Source organism: Chamaea fasciata, unplaced genomic scaffold (assembly GCF_029207755.1).
Source record: "Chamaea fasciata isolate MVZ Bird 193981 ecotype frontalis unplaced genomic scaffold, bChaFas1.0.hap1 SCAF_35, whole genome shotgun sequence".
Classification (NCBI taxonomy): Eukaryota; Metazoa; Chordata; class Aves; order Passeriformes; family Sylviidae; genus Chamaea; species Chamaea fasciata.
In genome coordinates, this window is record NW_027094120.1 from 836,131 (window position 1) to 859,284 (window position 23,154).

General features: G+C 54.4%; 1 protein-coding gene across 1 annotated transcript; it reads right to left on the minus strand.

Moving 5' to 3' along the window:
• Window positions 1-18,591: 18,591 nt before the first annotated feature.
• Window positions 18,592-19,548, minus strand: LOC136303464 (olfactory receptor 14J1-like). The gene has a single exon (XM_066207127.1). The coding sequence runs from the start codon at window positions 19,546-19,548 to the stop codon at window positions 18,592-18,594; it is 957 nt and encodes a 318-aa protein (XP_066063224.1).
• Between the last annotated feature and the right edge of the window lie 3,606 nt (window positions 19,549-23,154).

A 23,154-nucleotide genomic window follows, 5' to 3' on the forward strand; every position in this document is an offset into this window, starting at 1 on the left:
ATAGGCTGGGGACGGTGTAGCGGGACAGTGCCCAGGCAGAAAGGGCCCTGGGGGTTAGCTTCAAAATCCCCCATTTCCTCTGGGACAACTCCCCCTTGTTCAAACTGTCCTGCTCTGACACCAGCCTGCTTTGGGAAACAGACTCTGTCTTCTTACCGTGTGTCGTGCTGGGCTCCTTATGTTTGACTCTGGCATTTGACATCTGTGTCCTTTTCTGTGTTCTGCATCTTCCAGCAGCCTCTGGGAGGAAGAAAGCTTTGACCACGTGTTCTTCCCATCCCATCACCTTATCCATTGCCCGTGGGAGCTGCATTGCTCTCTGCATGTGTCCTGCAGAAGTTGTTTCCTTGAGGACCAACAGAACTGGAGCTCTGCTGAACACAGTCCTGTTCCCATTCCTAAATCCATTCATCTGCAGCCTTGGGAACAAATCTGTGATCCTGGCCCTGAAGAAATCCATTGCCAGGCCAAGAACAAAGCCTTTCCTCTAAGCATGGTGCATTTCTGGAAAGCCATCCCAAGGATCTGGTATCATCTGTTACACAAAACCAGTGCCTGTGTGTGCAGCCTCCAAACACGGCTGCCTCAGGAGATTGACGCTCCTGCTGGGTTGTGTCAGGTTAAGAGAGAAGAGACTCATCTGCACTCCCAGACAGGGCACCAACAATGGCAGCAGGACAAACTCAGTTCATTCTCTGCCCGGGCTGCTCCCGGGCCCATCTCAGGAGAGCCACCAGCTCATTAAGAGCCCATCTCTGGAACAGAGAAGAGCTCAGAGGAACAGTGGCAAGTGACAATCCAAATTACAGCTCCTGAGCGATGGACACCTTGTCCCAGCTCCTTTCCTGGGACAGCCATCAGCCCTGCTTTGAAACCCCAAAGTTTGAAACCCCAAAGTCACCCTCCCAGTAAAGAAAGACTTTCTCCTGTGCAGTCTAAACCCTCCCTGGTACAGCTTTGAACCATTCTCACACGTTCCATCCCAGGATATCAGGGAGAAGAGAAAGGGAAATGCAGGGCAGAGCCAGGGGGGCAGCGAGATGGGAGTGTGCAGCCTGCAGGGACACAGCAGCAGCTGTGGGACAGCGCAGGACAAGCTGTGCTGGACGTGGCCAAGGGCCCGGCAGGGCTGGCAGTGCCCAGGAGAAGCCAAGTCTTGGTGCCCTGGGGCACAGCAGGGTCTGTGCCACCAAGGGCTGGGAGGGGACACCTTGTCCTGAGGCCCTGGGGCCTCCTGGCACAGCCCCAGCAAGGCTGGGCACTGTCACCCCCTTGTCCTGCTCTCAGCATCCCCCCACATCCCAGTGGCCCCAGGGATCTGCTGGGACCAGTCCCTGGGGAGCCTTGGTCAGGAATGGCCCTGGGGGGCTCCTCAGTGCTCCCAGGGACTGCAGGTTTTTCAAAGCACTTTGGGTTTTGCTTTTGCCTGGGAGTCTCTGAGGGGTTTGTGCAATCACGGCCTCCAATTGTCTGCTGTAATTAGTCCCTTGAGATGTTTTGTCACTACCAACACTCAGTGGGGCTCATTAATGCCTCAAGTTACTCAAGAGTCATTAAAGTACTACTTTTTGACACTGAATCACTCTGAGAGGTTTGTGCAGTCATGGCCTCCAATTATCTGCTGTAATTAGTCCCTAGAGAGGCTTCATACTGACACTCAGTGGGGCTCATTAATGCTCTGAGATACTCAATGTCTTTTAAGGTACTTTGGGTTTTCCTTCCCACACTCCGTCTCTGAGAGGTTTCTGGGCACTCTTGGCCTCCAGTTCTCTCCTCCAAGGAGTCCATGAGGAGCCTGTGTTGGGGATGGACCTCAGTGGGCCCCAGGAATGCTTTGAGACACGTTGGGTTTTTCCTCTGACTTGGACTCCTGGAAAGGTTTGTGCCATCTCCTCTCAGGCCCTGAGGGCTCAGCACCAAATGCACCACGGGGCTCTTTGGGATCAAGCAAGTCCTGACAAACCACGGCTCTGCCTTGATTTCCCTCTGCTCTGGTGCAGTTCATTAGGAAGGTTTTGTACTGCAGTTATGGAGAAAGATTTCAAAGAGCTTCTAAGAAATTCACATTCCTGTTATAAAGGGTGTGTTTTATCACTGTTCTCTTTGGAGCAGAGGTGATTGCAGCATTCTGTGATTGATATTGATCCAGGGCCTCTCCTCCAAAGGCCTGGCCTGGCCAGAGAAGCTGTGCCTTGAGGTCTGACCCAGTGTGGACAACCTTGTTCCACATTCCCCAAGCCCATCCTGCCTGTCCTCACTCACCTGGGACCTGCTTTGCTCAGAGAGCTGCCTGCACTCAGGCAAAAAGGGCTTTTCTATTTTTGAAGCAACGTAAAACTCGTAATTTTCCCCACTGAAAACAGACACACTCCTCAAGTGTGTGCCAGCCCAAGGGGCCACCAAAACCACTCCAGCCCTGCCCTGGGCCGGCTGTGAGGGTGGATCAGCATCCCAACCTGCCCTGGGACACTGCAAGGGGCTGTGGCCACGGACACACTGGGACAAACTGGGGACAATGGCAACACTGTGGGGAAGACTGGGGAATACTGGGGCGTGCTATGGAAGATACTGGGGGGAACTGGAAGGGAATGGGAATGAACTCAGGTGTATTGGGAGGGACTGGGCTGTACTGGTGATGAAATGGGCTGTAAAGGGGGGCACTGAAGGGCCACAGGGGTAGAACTGGGCTGTACTGGGGATGAACTGGGCTGTACTGGGGATGAACTGGGCTGTACTGGGAAGGACTAGAGGGGTTGAATCGGCTGTTCCCGCCTCCGCAAACTCCCATTTGTCGAGGCTCCCGCCCGTCACCGCCAGCACCCAATCAGGGCCAGGAAACCGGGGCCTCGGGGCGGTGCCTGGTGTCGGTGCCACGTTTCGGTTTTGCCTTCAACTCCCGTCATGCACCGCGGCCCAATTGAGCCCCATTGCAGCCCGGACTACAATGCCCGTCATGCCCCGCGCTCCACAGAACCCCGCCCCCGTATCCCCCCTCCCCCCCATGTGTCCCCTACGTTTCCCCCAGACCCTCCAGGATCCCTAAGTGCCCCCTCAGTATTTATTTGGAACCCCCCAAAATCGTCCCCGACTCCCCTGAATGCTCCCAACCCCAGAGATGCCCGTTAGAGCCACTTCTGGGAATTCATCTCCGATCATCCCCCGTGCTCTCAGAGCTCTGCCCAACACAGTCTCGCGCCGAAAATTCCTGCTGTGCCCCGTGTCCTAAAGCGCCCGGTTCGAGCTCCCCAAGTTCCCCCCAATTCCTCCCGAACCGCACACGTTTCCCCCGAGGGCCTCAAGTCGCGACTCGGACGCAGAAGTGTCCGCCAAGCGCCTTCCCGGCCCCGCCACAGCTCGGCTTTATGCACTTCCGGGACTACAGCTCCCAGCATGCTCCGCGGCGCACACGGAGCCCTATTCCAGCCGTGACTCCATCTCCCGTCATGCCCCGCGCCCCACCGACAGCCATTGGAGCCGCGCCTCGAACTCCCGTGATGCTCCGCGGCCCCGTTACACCGTGTTCTACCCGCGCCTACAACTCCCATCATCCCCCGCGCCCCAGAGAGTCCCCTCAGGGCCCCCAAGTGCCCGCCCGGACCCCGAAGGGCCCCAGATTCCCCTCCCTGACCTCCAAGTGCCCACCCGGCTCCCCCAGATGTCCTTCAGACCCCAAATTTTCTTCAGATTCCATCCCCAGGTTTAGAACTGCCGCAAATGTGCCCCAGAAATGTCTCCGTGGACCCCAAAGTGGCCCCTTTTACCCTGCCTGAGAAAACGATAAAGAAGATGACAAAAGGAGTAAAAATAGGACTAATTAGCATAAATAGGGAGGAATCAATAGCCAGATGTTGTCAATGAATTAATGAAGGGAATTGTGTTACTTAAAACCAATGACCAATAATTTTTTGGGTCGCTAAAAATGTATCAATTTTTTTAAATACATGTAAAACATAGGTTAAAACGTATATAATAATATTTTATATATTTATAAGTATTATTATAATTTCCTTATAATTTTTTGAAAAAAGAAAAATTGCTAATTTACAAAAATTATTTCAGATGTCAGTCCTTGGTGGGTCATTTCAGACACGGTGAGGTTGGGGTGAGGAGCAGGTTGTCCAAACAGGGTCAGCCTGCAAGGGGCTCATTCTCCATGCCCAGACCTCCTAAGGAGACACTCAGCATTAAGATCACTTGTAGAATACGTCTTTCATGTCGGCAATGATCTGAAAAATTAAAAAAAATGCACCCTGGATTAGAAAAAACTCAGGAGGTGCACTTTGAAATCTTCCTCCATAAGAGAACTCCAAACTGGCTCCAAGCAGCTGCACAAGCCCTGGAGACGAAGACAAGTGAAGGAAGAAAAGGAGGTCGTGACTGCTTTCTGGATTTGAATCAGCCCCATGCTGGATTTGGGGCTGAGTCCAGAAGCTCCAGGCACTGAGAGAAGGTTGAAGAAGCTGCTCAAGGAGGCAGAAGCAAAACTCCAAGTCCCTTGGAGCATCCCTGGGCCCCACTGAGGGCAGGGAGTGCCAAAGGCTCCCCAGGGACTGCTGAGAGCACATCCTTGAGGCCAGGATTGCAGGGAGCCGCAGGCTGTGAGCAGGGAACTGCAATGCTGAGCAAGGCCTGGGCTGGTTGGAGGCAGCAGAAAGGCCAAGCCCTGAGCCCAGGCCTGGCACAGCAGGGCCTGTCCCTCCCGGGTGGCTCGGGGCTGCTTGTGGGGCAGTGGGATGGGAGGGGCAGCGAGGACAAATGGCACAAAGCTGTGTGACACTCCCGATCCTCATGGCACTGCGGGCCAGTGTGACACAGCAGGGCCTCATGGAAACAAGAGGCCGTAATGAGCCTGCGGGGCTGTAACACCCCAGAACACTGAAATAATGGGGGTACCCAAAGGTTCTCTTACTCGAGTTTGGTGCACAAGGAGAAATGCCAACCAGATAGTCTCAGGATGAACAGATGCACAGAATATTCTTATTTGCAAGGAACAGTCAAGGATCATAAGTCCAATTCTGAAGTTAATGGCCCATAGAGGGATGGAACCCTAAACCTCGGTGATATTAGCACCATATTTTAACCAACTGAGCTAAGAGATCAAAGCAACACACAGGTCTACTGGCAAAATAAAGAAAATCAAGGAACTTGGAAAACCATTTAATAAAACATCCAACTCAAAATAAAACTCTTATCATAGCAGTAGCTTCATTGACTTAGCCCATTTGACCTGGAAACCTTTACAGAATTACAGAATGACAAAATGACTAGATTGGAAGAGACCTCCAAGATCATTGAGTTCAACCCATGTCCCAACACCTCACCTAAGCCATGGCACCTAGTGCCACATCCAGTCTTTTTTAAAACACATCCAGAGATGGTGATGCCACCACCTCTCCAGTCAGATCATTCTAGAACTTTATCACCCTTTCCGTAAAAATCTTTTTCCTAATTTCCAACCTATATTTCCCTCTGTGCAGCCTTAAGACTCTGTCCTCTCATTCTGTCAGTGGCTGCCTGGAGAAAGAGACCAAGCCCCACCTGACTACAAACACCTTTCAGGGAGTTGTAGAGAGTGATAAGGTAATTTCTGAGTCTCCTTTTCTCCAGGCTAAACAACCCCAGCTCCCTCAGTCATTCCTCACAGGAGTTGTGTTCCAAGCCGCTCACCAGCCTTGTTGTCTCCTCCGGACACATTTAAGCATCTCAAGGTTATTCTTAACTGAGGGCCCAGAACTGGACACAGCACTCGAGGTGTGGCCTCACCAGTTCCAAATACAGGAGAAGAATGACCTCCCTGCTCCTGCTGGCCACACCATTCCTGATCCAGGCCAGGTGCCATTGGCCTTCTTGGCCACCTGGGCACACTGCTGCCTCCTGTTCAGTTGCCTGTCGACCAGAACCCCCAGGGCCCTTTCTGCCTGGGCACTGTCCAGCCACAACATCCCCAGCCTAGAGAACTGCAGGGGTTATTGTGGCCAAAATGCAGGACTCAGCACTTGGACTTAATAAACTTCACCTTGTTGCACTCTGCCCACCCATCCAACTGTTCCAGGTCTCTCTGCAGAGCCCTCCTACTTGCCAACAGATCGACAAATGTTCCCAGCTTAGTGTCATCTAAAACTTTACTAATAAGAGATTCAATAGCCCCATCCATGTCGTCAATACAAACATTGAACAGAGCTGGCCCCAGCACAGACCCCTGAGGAACACCCCTGGTGACTGGCTGCCAGCTGGATGCAGCACCCTTCCCCACCACTCTCTGGGCCCGGCCATGCAGCCAGTTGTTAACCCAGCAAAGAGTGTTCCTGTTCAAGCCGTGGGCTGCCAGCTTTTCCAGGAGCGTGCTGTGGGAGACAGTGCCTAAGGCCTTGCTGAAGTCCCAACAGACAACATCCACAGCCTTTCCCACATCCACCACACAAGTCACCTGGCCATAAAAGGAGACATAAAAACTGGTCAAACATGACCTACCCCTCCTAAACCCATGCTGGCTGGCTCTGATACCCTGTCCATGACACAATATAAACTGCTCCATGACCTTTACCAGGTACTGAGGTCAGGCTAACTGGCCTATAATTACCAGGATCCTCCTTCCCACCCTTCTTGTGAATGGGTGTCACATTGCCCAGCTTCCAGTCATCTGGAATCTCACCAGTGGGCCAGGACTGTTGGTAAGTGATGGAGAGCGGCTTCACAAGCTCATCTGCCAGCTCCCTCATCACCCTGGGGTGGATCCCACCTGGGCCCATTGATCTATGAACATCCAAGCAGCTCAGCAGTTCTCTGACTGCCTCCGCCTAGACACTAAGTTCCCTCCCACATCCAGTACAGAACAAAGGTTGGCCTTCCTATTGCAGTTAATATATTTGAAAAACTTTTTTTAATATCCTGTACAAAATTGCCAAATTAAGTTTGAATTGAGTTTTGGATTCCCAAACACTTTTCCTACATGCTCTAGCAATCCCCTTAAATACTCCTTGACCTGACCCTCCTTCCAAAGATGATACATCCTCTTTTTATTCCTAAGTTCCTTCAAAACCTCCTTGCCCATCCAGGCTGGACGTTTGCCTCGTCAGCTCATCTTTTGGCACACGGGGAAAGCCTGTTCCTCTGCCCTCAAGATCTCTGCTTTGAAGCACGCCCACCTTCCCTGGACTCCTTTGTTTTTAAGGGCTGCTTCCCTAGCAACTCCCTGAATAAGTCTCGTAAATAGGCCAAAGTCTGCTGATTGGAAGTCCAGTGTAAAAGTCTTCTTGATGTTCTTCCTGATTTCACCAAATATCGAGAACTCTATAATTTCATCATCACTGTGTCCCAAGGAGCCTCCAACCACCACATCTCCCACCAGCCCTTCTCTATTTGCAAACAGCAGGTCGAACATAAGCCCTCCCCTGGTGGGGCTCACTCACCAGCTGCAACAAAAAGTTGTCCTCCATACACTCCAAAACCTTCCTGGACTGCCTCTTTCCTGCTGTATTAAGTTCCCAGCAGATATCTGGCAGCTTAAAGTCACCTACAAGAACAAGGGCTGGTGATCCTGAAACATTCTCCAGCTGCTTTTAGATTAAGTTGTCCACCTCTTCTTCCTGGCTGGGTGGATGATAACAGACTCCCAGCAGGTTCCCCCGGTACCCCGTCCTGTTTTCTTAGGGTACAACAGTAACAATGGAAACCTTACCAAGGGCACAACTCCCAAGTCCACAAGGAAAAGAACAGACAAGCTGTCAAGTTCTTCAAATATTTGTCCTGCTTTGCTGCAAGACTCCTACTGCACACACAGTGTGGAAAGCCAAGGGAAGCTGCAGTTGGTGGCACGTCTTGTGACAGAAGCTGCACCTCGTTCTCCAGGAAGTGTTCTTGGAAAGAGCAGACAGGAGTGTGGAGACGATTCTGGGAAAACTGAAGGATCTTTTAAGAAATGAAATGAAAATGTAAAGAAGCAATCAAAGATGTCCTTGTCAAATGATTTTGATGCTCCCCTTTTCCATCTTGCACTACTTCTCCATCCCATGAACTACAAATGGATCTCACCTTTAAGATCCATGATTTGGCAAGTTTGAGATGCTGTAAAATACCATGAGCTACACACAATTTGCCTTCCCCTGTTTTTCTTGGAAAGCAATGCTGGAGACACAAGTGCAGTGCTTGGGCCAGGTACGAATTCTGCATTCAGGGAACGTGCTCTGACAGTGTCTGACCCTCAGCAGGGACAATGCAGAGCAGCAACCAAGGGGAATGCTCTGCCACAGTGCAGGAGTCAAGACTCTGGGTCTTGGCTCCTGTGGGCAAAGTTCCCGTGTTTGGACAGGCTCGGGGCTGCCCCCGGGGAGCGCGGGGCTCGGCGTGGGGCTGAGCGGGCAACGGACAAACGGACCTGGGGAAAAACGGCCCCTGGGCTTCAGTTGCTACAGCAGCAGCGGCAGCAGCGGCAGCAGCGGCAGCAGCGGCAGCAGCGGCAGCAGCAGCGGCAGCAGCAGCAGAAAAAGCGACTTTTGGCGACTTCCTCCTGCTTTTCCTCTTCCTCTCCCGCAGGCCCGCACCCTCTCCCTTAGTCCCGCACCCTCTCCCGATCTCCGTGTCCCGGTGTCCCTGTCCTCTCGCAGTCTCCCTCTCCCCTGCAGGGCCGGGCCATGCCCCCGGCCCGCCCCCGGCCCCGGGTGGGGCTGCCCCGTCCCCGCCCCCGGCCCCGGGCCTCCCGCCGCGGTCTCGCCTCCGCCGGGCTCTGGCTGTCCTGGCGATGGCGGTGGCGGACGAGGATCAGTGCCTGGGGCTGTGGCGGCATCGCCGTCCTTTGCCTCCCCCTGTGCCGAGCCGGAGCCCAGCCCCGGCCCCGGCCCCGGCCCCGGCCCCGGCCCCGGCCCCGGCCCCGGCCCCTCCCGGGCCCCGCGGAGGACACAGGTGGCGCTGCCGCTCCCGCGGCCTCCGCCGCGGCTTCCCCGGCCCGAGCTCCGCCGCTCGGCAGCGTGGCCGCCGGCCCCGAGCTGCCGCTGTCGCGTAGCCAGGAGCGAACGCCTGGGGATTCCCGGCCCGGGGCGGTTGAGGGGCGCTCGGGGGCTGTTGCTGGCCCCGGGCCGAGCACTGACAGCCACGTCTCGCCGGCAGGGAAGGCGCAGCAGGGCCTCCAGGAGCAGTACCGGCTGGGTTCGCTGCTGGGGCGCGGCGGCTTCGGAAGAGTCTTCGCAGGGACGCGGCTCTCGGACGGCGCACCGGTGAGCGGCGGGGCTGGCGGCGGGCGCAGGAGGAGGAGGAGGAGGGCGGAGGAGGAAGAGCATGGGGCTGGGCAGCGTGGGCAGCGTGGGCAGCGAGCTCAGCCCGCTGCTCGCCTTGGCTTGCAGGTGGCCATCAAAAGGGTGCCACGGAACCGCGTCCGGCACTGGGGAGAGCTGGTGAGTGAGCGGGGGCCAGCGGGAGAAGCCGGGGCGTGCCGGGCGGGGACGAGCCGAGGCCCGGCAGGGTGGAAGCCGCCAGGACGCCTCGAGGGAGAGCGGGCGTGGGGCCAGCGGAGGGTGCAGAACATCCCGGGCTGGGTGAGGGCTTCCCCACCCCTGGCACGGCCTCAGCCCCACTGACGGCATCGTGGTCCTCCCACAGCCCAACGGCACCAGCGCACCGCTGGAGATCGTGCTGCTGGACAGGGTCTCCACTGGCTTCCCTGGTGTCGTCCAGCTGCTGGACTGGCTTGAGCTCCCCAGTGAAATCGTGATGGTGCTGGAGCGCCCGCAGCGGTGTCAGGACCTCCAGCATTTCATTCGGGCACGGAGGTTCCTGTCCGAGGAGGTGGCGCGGGAGCTGTTCCGCCAGGTGCTGGAGGCTGTGCGGCACTGCACCAGCTGCGGGGTCCTGCACAGAGACATCAAACCAGAGAACATCCTGGTTGACCTGGCCACCGGGCAGGCCAAATTGATCGATTTTGGCTGTGGCACCTACCTTCAAGACACGGCATACACGCAGTTTGCAGGTGAGCCCACGCAAGGATGTGCTCCCAGCTCCTGACATCTCATGGCCCAACATCTCACAGCCCAACCTGGGTGTGGCAGTGGGGATTCTCCCTTTTGCTGCCACTCATGGCACTGAGACTTCAGCTGAGTTGCTTTTGAGCAGGGGTGGGTTGGGGCCCAGCTTCCAGCCCTGCTGGCAGCCTTTGCCAGCCACTCTGCCCAGGACTGGGGCTGGGGCAGCCAGCCCGACAGAAACACCCGTGGGTGGGGCTATCAGAGAGCGTGGAGTCAGAACCTGTGCACCAGCCAGTTTGGTGTGCAGGTGAGAAAGGGCTTGGACTGCTCCTCTGGCCTTCTTTGTCTTGTGTTCATAATGTTATTTGGGGCAATGCAGGCAGGGAGGAGGAAGGCATGGTTTTCCTCCTGCTCTGAGTGGGTTTTTTCTTGTTCTGGTCAGGCCTGTCCAGGGCTTCTGCCGCCCTTTTCCTACACCAGTGGTTTCTTTTCCAATGCCAATTTTTCACACAAGTCGCAGGTCCTGGTGGGAGGGCAGCGGGTCACACCACGTGCCACTGGGGCAGTGCCCACATGCCCAGGGATGCTGGGGCCAGGCTCTGGGAGCAGCAGCATCCCCCTGATGAACTCCATCTGTATTCCACAGGAACACCAGCATACAGCCCCCCAGAATGGACCGACTTTGGCTGGTACTATGGCGAGCCAGCTACCATCTGGTCCCTGGGCATGCTCCTGCACCAGATGGTCTGCGGGCAGCACCCTTTCAGGAGCGGCTGGAACATCAGCTGGGGCCAGCTCCCACTGCCACAACGGCTCTCTCCAGGTGGATCCTCATCTCTGGGCACGGGGGGAATACCAGTGCTGGGAGACAGCAGTTGGCTCGTGAGCGTCCTGCTCTGGCAGCTGCTGAGGAGGTGGCACATGTCCTGCTCTCCTGCTCTCCTCCAAAGCAGGGAATTGATGGGAAAGTTTAGGCCCAGCTCTGAGCACATCCAGCATGGCCTGGGCATGGGAATGTGAGGCAAAGCAGCCAGGGGCCTTCTCCAACTGACTGGCAGTTTCTGGTTTCTCTTCCCAGAGTGCAAGGATCTCATCAGGTGCTGTTTAGCCGTGGATGACATGGAAAGGCCTTCATTAGAAGACCTTTTTGGTGATCCTTGGATGCAGGAGATTCATCTGGAATAGAAGAAGGGAGAGAGCCAGAGGCTCATTTTGATGCAGGGCCCTGGTAAGTTCCAGCTGCACACATGCCTTGGCAATCAGAAGCAAAGAAAGCCAGACTTTTTGTGCTGCCTGTGTCACTGCACAGGGGTCATCAGGTGGGCACAGGCAGCCCTTGTGCTGGAGCTGAGTTGCCATGCGAGTTGTTTTGGCTTGTGCTGGTTCACTGACAGCTGGGGCCCTGGGCAGAACACTGACAGCCTGGTCTCATCCACAGGGAAGGAGAAGGAGCCCCTGGAGAAGCTGGACCAGGTGGGGCTGCTGCTGCTGGAGACAGTGAGGACGACAACACGGATGACAACCTCTTCCTGAACCTGGCCACCAGCAATTGAAGGTGATGGACTTCAATTCTGGCACCTTCTTCAAAGCTAGGCTGCACAGCCAATTTGCAGATGAGTTCACACACAGGGGGATGCTCCCAGATTTGGGCATTGCACAGCCTGGCCGGGAACCAGAGGTTCCCCCCTTTCCTAGGGCTGATGCAACTGGGCTGCCAAGCTGCTTTTTGGCAGGGCTGGGGGCACGGGCTGGGGTGGTTCTGAAATGGGAGTCGGCTCCTGGCCCTGCCAACAGCCGCCACCCCCCACCATGCCCTGGGCTGGGGCTGAGGCAGCCAGCCCGACACAAACCAACCCCCAAGGTCGGAACAGAGGTGGGACTCCAGAACCTGTGCTCGGCTGCTTTGCTTTGCTGGCAAGGAAGGGCTTGGGCTGCTCCACTCCCTTTGTTTTCTTTGGCATCACCATTAGTTTGGGGGGCAGTGTAGGGGGGGAAGAGTGAAAGCATGGGCTTCCCTCACTGGTGGGTGGGTTTTTCCCTAGCATGCAGGGCATGGGGGCTTCCTCAACCTCTGACAGAAACAGGATCTTTTACCTTTTCCCTTTTTTCCCTTTTTTGTCTGTAATCTCTTTTTGTTAATTTGATGTTTGTTTTTCTAAAGGAAGCCTTCTAGGTGGTGTCCAGTCTTGACTGGGAAGTGCTTGGGACCAGCTGTGGAGTGGATGAAGGAGAAGGCTGAGGACGTGGTTTGGGAGCAGCTTTTCTTTGCGCAGCGGATGGCGTGAGGTGTGTCCCCGTCTTGTTGGCACGGGTGGGGTAAGAGCTTTTGGGAGATGGCAGCCAGCACAGGAGCATCCTGCTCTGGGCAGCTGCTGGGGAGGTGGATCTGGCCTGGCTGGCTGCAGGCTGGGCACGTGTCCTGCCCTCCTGCTCTGCTGCCAAAGGCAGCAATGATGGGAAGCTTTGGGCCCCGCTCTGAGCACGGCCAGCATGGCCTGGGCACCGCGGGCGGCTGGGACAAGGGCACAGGAGCCTTCAGCTGACGGACGGTTTCTGGTTTCTGTCCTTGCAGCCGGGCTCTGCGGATGCTGAGGCTGCTCTGGGCTCTGCCCGGGCTCTGCTGGAGCTCAGCACCGGGCCGAGATCAGCCAAAGAAGAAACGGTGTGACCTGCAGCAGACTTGCCGTGAGCATTTCGGCAATGCAGCTCAAGTTTGCAGAGGATGCATCTCCAAGGGATAACATGACACCTCCCCAAAATAAACTTGTTTAATACCTTCTGAAATGAAATCTATCTGGGGTGTCGCCAAATGACATTTTTCAGCTTGCTCAAGCTGTAGCTCAGGCCTTCTCTGAACAATTCTGTCCCCCACCTGCATTTTCCTTCACAACTGCTCCCTATTTTCCCCCAGTGAGTGCCCAGCTGATTGCAGTCTCCATCACACTATTGCCATCCTTGGTGCCCGTCACCATGAGGAAGACCAAGCCCCAGGCTTAGGGACTCATCCTGTCACTGGCTGAGGGGCAGCAATGCCTCAGAGGTCTGGTGGCATTTTAGTGTCATTCAGAGCTGCTCTCTTGCCCTCAGCTCTCCTCACTGCTGAGTTCCCACTCCCTTTTCCTCATCCTTCCAGCAGGATGAGCTCTGTGAAGTCCCGTGAGCCACCCCACTCTTCCCGGCCCACCCACCCACCTCAGTTAGGCTGAAGCTGAAGCTTCTTTGTCTCCTCTGGCACACCAGTGCAGTCCCCTCTGCGGGGAGCCCAGAGCACAGCACACAGCAGTGCAGTCTGGGCTGGACCAGCTGCCCTCCACCCCTGGCTTGGCTGTTTGTGGCAGCCAAATGCTCCCTGTTTGCAGCTGTCCCTGCAGGATGGCCCCAGGGCAGAGCCCAGCCGGGCTCCCACTGCATCCCCTGGAGCCTGGGGCAGACAGTGGTGCCAGAGCTGAGGTTCATGGGGAGCAGCCAGAGCTGTGGCCTGCAGTCAGTGTTTGCAAGTGTTGTGTTCTCATCTCATGCAGCTCGTGGGGAAAACAACCTGTGTTGCCAGGCCAGCAGTGCCCCTCTGTGCAGGGACAAGGCTGAAGGGCTTTCCCATTCCAGAGGAGCCGGCACTGAGCCTTGGCAGGGCCTGGCACGGCTGGAGCCGGGTCTCGCCTGCTGTGCGGGACTCACTGCTCACCAACCGCCCCCACCCACCGTGCTCCGTCCTACAGGGACAGAAGGGTCTGTGTGTGCCAGGGGCTCTGGGATGTCTCTGTACCCATGGACAGAAGGGTCTGTGTGTGCCAGGGGCTCTGGGATGTCTCTGTACCCATGGACAGAAGGGTCTGTGTGTGCCAGGGGCTCTGGAATGTCTCTGAATCCATGGACAGAAGGGTCTATCTATACAAGGGTTTCCATAACATCTTTGTTCCCTTGGGTATGGAATGAACACAGAGTGAAGGTGTCAGTCATGTTGCTTGTGCACTCCTTCCTTTCCATACAAGACACATCTATGCACACCCCCACATATAGATATTTTAAAAGGATAGGGATGGATAGAGATTTCCCACAGAGCTCTAACTTTGGCACAACTCACTTGTTTGCTGGTGGTCAGGGAATTTTTTTCCCAGCTCTTTGTGAGTAGGTTTCCAAGAGCTGAGGGGAGCCGCATTCAGAAGCAGTTTCAGGATTTCTAAGCAGGAAATGGAGCTGACAACCATCAGTGTAACTCGCCCTATTCATCAGGATGGGGCTGCTGGTTCTTTAGGAATATTGCACGATGGAGCCACTAGACTTGGAAAAATCCCAGCTCTCTGTGGATCTGTGGAAAGGGGGGAGCAGCTGGAAAACTTTGTATCTGCTTTGGGGGACACAACGTCCAAGGAGCTGTGGTGGCAGAGGGTGACCAGGGCTGGTGGCAGGTGAAGTCCCATTTCATGACATTCACGAATGGAACAGGACGAAGTTCCAAGCACCCCCAATCCCACTGATGAAGTCTTTGTGATGCTGCACATGCTCAAGGGAAAGCTGCTGTCACACAATCTACTGAGATTTATATATCTTTTTTTTTGCAATACTTTATGTCTAAGTTTCAAACTGCAAAATTTTTACACTCACGATGCAGTCATGAACAATCCATCTTTCAATTTCCTATTGCTCCAATCCTCTATTTAAATTTACTTAATATTGGTTAAAAAGCCCAAAATCTGCCAAAGGAATTCAGCTGACGGATTTTTTCCACCAGCACATTAACAAAGTAAGTCACCGAGTTGTCCGTTCAAAAAATCAGTTACCTCTTTCCTAATCCAAAGTTACAGAAGACTTTTCACTAAACATTTGGGGTAGTTTTTATCTTTTATATATTTTCTAATCTTTTCTTTTTCTTTTTTCTTTTTTTTTTCAAAACATAAAACACATCCTATAAAAGGCATTTCCTTTGCTCCTGGTTCCCCTGTGGAGCTGCTCCCTTCCTGGTGGCCGAGCTGCTCAGGCAGAGCCCGGCAGCTCCTGGCCCTGCAGGGCTGAGGCTTTTCCCCGTTGCTGGGCACAGACTGATGGAGCAGCACTGCTGAACACGGGGACACACAGAGGGAGCAGAAGCAGCTGCCTTTGTCCACCTGAAGCTCCAAGGCCCAAACTCTGAGCAGACAGGGCTGGAAGAGACTGGCAGGCTCCCTGTTTTCTGTGCTGCCCCACTTGTCCCCGGCCCAGCTCTGCGGGAGGCAGAGGGAGAACAAGGGGCAGCTCCTGGCAGCCCCCAGCCCAGGGACCCCTCCGGCCCCGGGCCCTGGGGCACTGTCAGCACCCGCTGCTCCAGCCACGGCTTCTGCTGGCCCTGACAGCAACAACCAAATTGTGCCTGATCCCCAGGGAGCAGCAGCAGGGCCTGCATCTGATCCCTCAGTCTGGGGCAGGGCTGGACAAATGACCCCCACAGCAGCAGCAGCAGCAGCAGCACATGGAGCTGACTTTGAGCACAGCCCCTGCCACTGTTCCCTCCCGTGGGCAGTGGTGTCACAACAGCCTGAGGCACCCGGGAGCCCTCAGGGCCAGCAGGGACTTGAGATGGCAGCCCTGGGCTCCTGGGGGTTGTGAAAGGAAGAGAGGTGGGGACTCCTTCTCCACGTAGAGCTTCCCAGATGGAAAAGGCTGCTGTGAGCAGGCAGCTGCAAGGGCAGAGAAAGGAGGGTCTCCACCACTGGATCTGTGCCAGTTCCACAGTCCTGGGCAGCAGCCACCGAGCACAGGGGGAACAGAGGGCACAGCAACAGGGACAAAACCAGGCAAGGTCAGAGACTGGGAAGAGCCGGACCTGGGAGCAGGAGCAGCTGCTTCATTGCACTCTTGGAGAAAGCTCTTGGCTGCTTCAAAGTGCTGAAAGGCATGAAGGGCAGGGAGGAGGCCACACCAAACAGTGCTCCTGTTTTCACACCCTCCCCTCTCAGTGTCCCAGAAGGAATTGGATGAACTGTATTCTTCTCTCCAAGTCGTCTCGTTCAGTGTGAGCAGCTTAGCAGCAGGAGCTGAAGGAGCTGAAGCCTTAGGCCACAAGCACTGACCAAGAGGAAATTCTTGAGTCAAGTAATGCTGCTAACATGGACCTAACTGAATCCAGCAGATGGAATCCTGGAATTATAGAATTCTTTCTGTTGGGAAAGACCTCTGAGCACATCAAGTCCAGCCGTTCACCCAGCAGTGTCAAGCCCAACACCAAACGTGATCCCTGAAGTACCAAGGCCTGGACAACAGGCCCTGAGCCCAAGGTGTCCTCTGGATGCAACTTCCAACCAAAGATTATCTTTCTATGTGCTCATTAATGAAATATGCATGGTCATTAGTGCTGTGATAGATGTATCCCCTCATCAGTGAAACATGGATTGATCCTTCTGTATGTAGAAACTGGACAAGGCCATGAAATCCGACATCTGGCTTTGTTTGGGGGTGGATGGTATTGGTTATTGGTTATATTTGAGCTCTGACCAGGCTTTGGAACAAACCCAAGAGGAGAATGAAACCAGATGTTCCCGCACCAGAAGTGCTGTCAGTTTGTTTATTCAGCGCTGTCAGAGCTGGGCCCTCTCACAGCCGGGTTGGAGCCTCACCTGTGGCTGGAGGCACCTGCAGGAATTCCCAGTGTCCGGGAGTGGCTCTGCAGTCCTTGGCTGTGACAGCTTCCCCCAGCTGATGTGTGGATCTGGTTGATGGGAAAGTCTGAGAGTAACAGGTACATCTTTTTTCATAATCACTGCAGGCAATCTTTGGTAGTGACGATTGGGTGCATTGCTGAGCTTCCCCTTTTGTCATTCTTTGCAGTTTTGCGTTATAATAAATCACACCATACCTGAACCTTGTGTCTGTGTTTTTGGTGCCGACCCTGCTCAGTGGCAGAACAGACACTGCAGCCCCACAGAACCAAGGGTACATTGTGACACTGCGGGGCCTGGTGTGACCAAGGGGACCAGAGTGACACCGTGGGGCCCCATGGAACCAAGGGACCGGTGTGAAACTGCGGGGACTCTTATAATCAAGGGCCCATTGTTTTCCTCTCCCTGCCCCAGCCCTGCAGAGCAGCCCAGTCCAGTCTGGCCCAGCAGCAGGAACTGGAGGCACTGGAGGTCATGGACAGCCACTCTGTGTCTGCAATGCTCAGGAGATGCTCAGCTCAGGCAGCTCCTGCAGCCCCAGGGCCAGCCCCGCTGCCCAGCACAGCAGCAGAGAGTTGGCCCCGGGGCTCCTCAGGCTGCTGCTGCTGCCCCAGGGACAGGGCAGCCTCTTGCCAGGGCTCCTTTGCACACCCACGGGCTCCTGCTCTGCTCCTGGCACACGGCAGCTGCCCACAGAGCCTTTCCCAGGGGAACACGTCTGTGCTGGCCTGAGCAGCCATTGCTGCAGCCCCTGCCCTGCTGCCCACAGCCCCGAGCTGGGGCTGCTGCTCTGCAGAGCACGGGGGCTGTGCTGCCCGGGGCCCTGGGCTGCCTCTGCTGGGCTCTGCTGCTCAGCCCGGGAGACAGAGGCAGCTGATGGTGCTCCCTGCACTGACCCCCTCCCACACAGGCTCTGCTGGGGCCGTGGAGGCTGCTCAGAGCTGCCTGCCTTGTTCCAGGGCTGCCACATGGCCTTGGGGCTGCCCTGGATCCTCCTGGGGAAGTTCCCTGAGGGCCAGAGCAGTCAGTGCCCAGACTCCTCTCCCTGTGCCTGCTGTGTCCCCTGGGGCTGCAGAGCTCTCCTGGCTCACAGCAGACATTCAGTCCTTGATCTCGGCGTGACCCCACCCTGGCCAGGCCTGTGCCCAGGGAGCTCCACTCCCTGCTGATCCCTGGCACACGCTGTCCCTGCAGCTCCCCTGTGTTCTCCTGGCAGCTGCCAAGGCCCTCCAGACAAACATTCCCCTGCCATCAGCCCTGGCACAAGCTGCAGAGCCCCAGGAAGGTTCAGCACAGGCCATTCACCATCTGATGGGCCCTGGCCACCAACAAGCAGAACCTGAGGCAGCCCTGAGTCCCCTGAAGGCCACGCTGGGACCCTGATGTCATCCCACTGAGCCCTGGGAGAAAAAGGAGCACAAGGAGCCTCTTCAGAGTCTGTTCCTTGGGCCTGTTCCTGAGAGTGACTCTGCAGGGAGAGCAAAGCCTTCCTGCCCTGCCCTCCCTGTGCTGCTGGAGCTGCTGTGCTGGAGCCCAGCTGTGTCCCAGCAGTGCCCATGGCCAGTCCCTGCCTGCGGTCACAGCAGGGACACGCAGCAGGACAGTGACCAATGTGCCAGAGCACTGTGGCCTTACAGCCACAGAAGGGCTGGGAAGGAGAGGCTGGAGCTGGGAAGAGCAGCACTGAAAGGACCAAGCACTGCTGCTCCCTGGCAGTGTAGCTGTGCTGGGACTCTTTTCCCCTTCTCCCCTCTAACTTCATGCAGGTTACAAAGATGGGATCCCAGGAAAAACAAGCACTGCAAGGTTGCTTATTTTCTTGAAATTTAGCAATACAGTAAATCCTGGTTTACAGAGCTTCTGGATAAAATTCAAGAGGCAGAAAGTGAATTAGATGGGGGTGATTAAAAAAATTTCACTGGAGATAATTTTCTGACAGAAAAACCCATTGAACACTACCTAAGACCTGGGAAGGCCTTTTGAGCCTGTCATGAGTTCCATTCTGAAAATTATGGCCAAGAAAACAGGCAGTTTGTTGCTCCTGAAAAGCATCTACTCATCATTTTCCTCAGGGCATCCTTGAGCTCCTGGTTCCTCAGGCTGTAGATGACGGGGTTCAGGGCTGGAGGCACCACCGAGTACAGAATTGACAGGGCCAGATCCAGGGATGGGGAGGAGATGGAGGGGGGCTTCAGGTAGGCAAATGTGCCAGTGCTGAAGAACAGGGCAACCACAGCAAGGTGAGGGAGGCAGGTGGAAAAGGCCTTGTGCCGTCCCTGCTCAGAGGAGATCCTCAGCACAGCCCTGAAGATCTGCACATAGGAGAAAACCATGAACACAAAACAACCAAGACATAAACAGATGGAAAACAAAAGAAGCCCAAGTTCCCTGAGTTTGGAGTGTGAGCAGGAGAGCTTGAGGATGTGTGGGATTTCACAGAAGAACTGGCCCAGGGCATTGCCATGGCACAGGGGCAGGGAAAATGTATTGGCTGTGTTCAGCAGAGCACAGAGAAAGGCACTGGCCCAGGCAGCTGCTGCCATGTGGGCACAAGCTCTGCTGCCCAGGAGGGTCCCGTAGTGCAGGGGTTTGCAGATGGACACGTAGCGGTCGTAGCACATGATGGTCAGGAGGGAAACCTCTGCTGAAATGAAAAAGACAAACAGAAACACCTGTGCAGCACATCCTTCGTAGGAGATGGTCCTGGTGTCCCAGAGGGAATTGTGCATGGCTTTGGGGACAGTGGTGAGGATGGAGCCCAGGTCGCTGAGGGCCAGGTTGAGCAGGAAGAAGAACATGGGGCTGTGCAGGTGGTGGCCGCAGGCTACGGCGCTGATGACGAGGCCGTTGCCCAGGAGGGCAGCCAGGGAGATGCCCAGGAAGAGGCAGAAGTGCAGGAGCTGCAGCTGCTGCGTGTCTGCCAATGCCAGCAGGAGGAAGTGGCTGATGGAGCTGCTGTTGGACATTTGCTGTGTCTGGCCATGGGGGCCTGTTCAAGGAGAAAAGATCAGTGACAGGTTAGGAGAAAGTTCTTTCAGTAAAATCAAAGCCTTTTCCCTCAGACCATTCTTCTGTATCACACTGACAGCCTTTTGATTTTCTAGCAGATTTTCCTTAAACTCCAACTGGGGAGCCCTGGTTGGTGCTGGCTGAGTGGGTCTTCAGGTTCAGGGCAATTACATGCAGGGTTTTTATAATTCAGCCTTGCCGTGCAGACGTGAGAGGGGGACAGGGAACCTGTCCTCGTGTTCCACTTTGAAACCCTGTTAATACAGAAGTCTCTGTCAGCTTGTACTCCCACTGCCAGTGACCAGGAATGGTAGTCTGTTTAAATGTTCTAGAGTTTTTTCAACAGCTTTTCTTCATCTCCACTTGACTATTTTTGATGTCAGAAACTCTCAGCATTTCTGCTGCTGCACTCAGGGAGAACAGAGCAAGTTTTCTGAGGCAAGGTGGTGCATGGAGAATGAGGGGAGGAGGTCTGTCACCCTGTCCTGTTCCAGGATTCTCTGGGCTTTCACCTGTCCCCTACACAGGATGATCACCCTCCCATGTTTCCTTTAAAAACCATTCTGACACTGCTTAGAGCTGATGGATCCACCACAGTCCACCCAATGTCCATCCTCTTCTCAAGGGCTCAGCCCCACATTTGTACCCAAGAACACACGGGACTCATTCCACCAACCCAACAGCATTTTCTCCATCACAGAACTTGTGTGTCTCCCCGTGGGGCTTTCAGATAACACAAAGATGCTACAGGGCAGGTTTGCATTGCGGAGGGAAGCTGGAAGCTTGGAAGGAAATCTCAGGGAGACTTTCAAGTGTCCTAATGATGGCACTGGATTAAATGAGATGGAGCTCCTTCCCTGGCTGCACTGACAGCATTGCCCACAGCCAGGCACTGGGGACAGGGTCACCCTGAGCCAGCTGTGCCCCCTCCCAGAGCCCCCCAGTGCCAGGCAGCTGCTCCCAGCCCTGTGCTCTGCAGAGGGAACTGGGCCCGGGGCTGCAGAGCTGCCCCACGGCTCTGCTGCAGCTCTGCCTGCACAGGAGGGGCTTCATGCCTTGGACCCCCAGCCCTGAGGGCAGAGGCTTGGCTGGGGGACAAGAGGGAGGGGGCTTGTTCCGAGGGAGGGGCTGCACTGGAAAGGATCCTCTGGAGATCTCTCCCTGCCACAGCATTTCTGGGTTTTGTTTTCTCTCATTTCCTGATCTTCTCTCTGCTTCCTGGAGATTTTTCTCCTGGAGGTATTTCCCTGTTCCTGATCTCTCCCTGCCAGCACTCACAGACCCCAAATCTCTGTGCAGTCTCCTTGGCCCTACAGAAACCTGCCTGTTTGCAGGGCACTGGCTGGGGGCAGGTTCTGTTTGGAGCTTGGAGAAAGGACAGGTCAGACTAAGCCTGATGGCTCCAGTGAAGGTGATGCTGGTGCTGTCCATGGGCAAAGGAGTGGATGAAAGCACTTTTGGGAGCCCATGAATAGCACTGGAGGTATAGTTCAGATGCCTTAGGGACTTTTAAACATGAAGTTGTTTATTATTTATCCCCCCCCCCTTCACCAGGAGTAAGAAACTGAAAACAATGACTCAGTAAATTTTATCTTTATAAAAATTATTGTCCTGGAAATATTCCTGGAGTGAGCAGAAGCCCTGAGCATGTCCACATGGTTACAGCAGAGATAGTCTGAGTTGTACTTACAGAATCCATAATGGGATGTTCCTGCTTTAGGAGATCATTGCAGGAGCTGCAGCTGCATTGTCCTGCAGCCAGAGGCTTCCAGTGTCAAGGGCTGGAAATGATTCTCGCCCAGTCAGTCCCCAGCATCTTCCCAGCCCTGAGTGATTGAAGCTCTCAGTGCCTGTGTGCTGTGCCCAGGGTGGCTGCAAGCAGTGCCCCAGCCCTGCTGGGCTGTGCACAGGAGCCACTTTGATGGAGAAATGCCTTTTTGAAGCTCATCTTGGTTGCCAGGAGGTGCCTCTGTGTCAGGAGCCCGGCCCAGCTCAGCAGCACAGACACAGCACAAGGATGTTAATGAGCCTCTTGGGGATTTGCTGTTGTTTAAATCAGACTCAGTCCCTGAGAGAGTGTTCAAAAAACTTCTCAAGGACTCAAAGTCAGATTAAAAACGCCAAAGTTTCTTGAAGTTTTAAATGGGTGCCATTGAGGGACAAGCCTGAGAAAGTGTCCCCAGATTCCAGTTAGAGCAGAACACCGCAGGCACTGATGACAGGTGGGGACAAAAAAGGCAAAGGTGTCTCTGATGCTGAGCAAACCTGCATGTGTTTCAGGAATGCAAAAGGCCAAGGCCTGAGCTCCAGCCCCTGGCAAGGCAGATGCTGTCCCTTCCTGTGGTGGTTTTATGTTTGCTGAATTTTGTTTACTAGCTGGGAGATAAGATTTTGGGAGAAAAAGCTGAAACAGGCTCAACCTAAAAGTAAAAACAGATAGATTTTATTAGCATACACTAAGAAAAGAGAAAAAGGAAAAATGAGACATTCAAACATCTTTCCACTTACCACAAACCATTCACTTTCCCACTCAACAGAGAGAAAGCTATGATTTTTAGCCAGTTGCAGCTATTTAAACACAATCCTGCATCACCTTGGGAGAGGAGCCTCTCTAGAGTTTATGGAGATACGTGCCACAGGAAAAGGTCTGGTGGTTCTCATGGTCACAAATCTGCAACCACATGGAATTTTTGCAGATTCTGTGCAGTCTCACCCATATAACAGGTTCCCAAGCTGCTTATGGGCCTCTGCATGTTTGGGGTACCATTTTAAGAATGCTTTTCTAGTATAAAGCAAGGATTCTCTTCTTCTTTCTCTAAAATCATCACTATCTCAAAAGAAATAGAGACCTCCTTTTATGCCTAGGAGCCGGAACTTCAAAATTACTTCCTTTCTAGAAGCATCTTCGTCTCAAAGGCTGAGACTTCCTCATTTTTTCCCAGGAGCCGGGTATATTTTCTATTCAAAATCCTAAATTAAATCTCATTCATATCAGTACATACAACTCTTTGACTAGAACTTGCGTTCTCCCAAAGAGCATTATAATAATCTATTTTTCTGTAATTCACATCCAGAGAAGTCTGGTCAGAAACATCCACTTCTTCCAATAGTCTTTATCAGTTCTTGTGCTAACTCTTGTCTCATACTCTCTCCTTACATTTCAAATCACTCTGTCTTCTGTGAAGGAAGGAAAAAGGTTAATGTCTTTGCCTGAAGTCTTTGTTTTTTTTTTTTCTCCTTCTCCAGCTGACTCCCAGAACTTCAAGGCTGAAAGTGATAGCAGGGGGAGCATGGAGAAGAATCATGCTCAAGAACACTGATGGATGATCCTCCTCCAGCCCTGGTCTGATCTAAAGCAACTCAAACTTGGATTAGCTCCCTGGAGCTCCAGAGAAGAATTTTCAAAATTCTCTCCTCCATCAGCCAGCACGGGTTTAGGATAGGTAAGTCATGTTTGAGCAACCTGACCTCCTTTGATGACCGGGCGACCGGCCTGGTGGATGTGGGAAAGGCTGTGGATGTTGTGTGTTGGGACTTCAGCAAGGCCTTAGGCACTGTCTCCC

Excerpts from the sequence above, each read along its gene's own strand:
- LOC136303464 (XM_066207127.1), bottom strand. The coding sequence starts at position 19,548 with ATGTCCAACAGCAGCTCCATCAGCCACTTCCTCCTGCTGGCATTGGCA.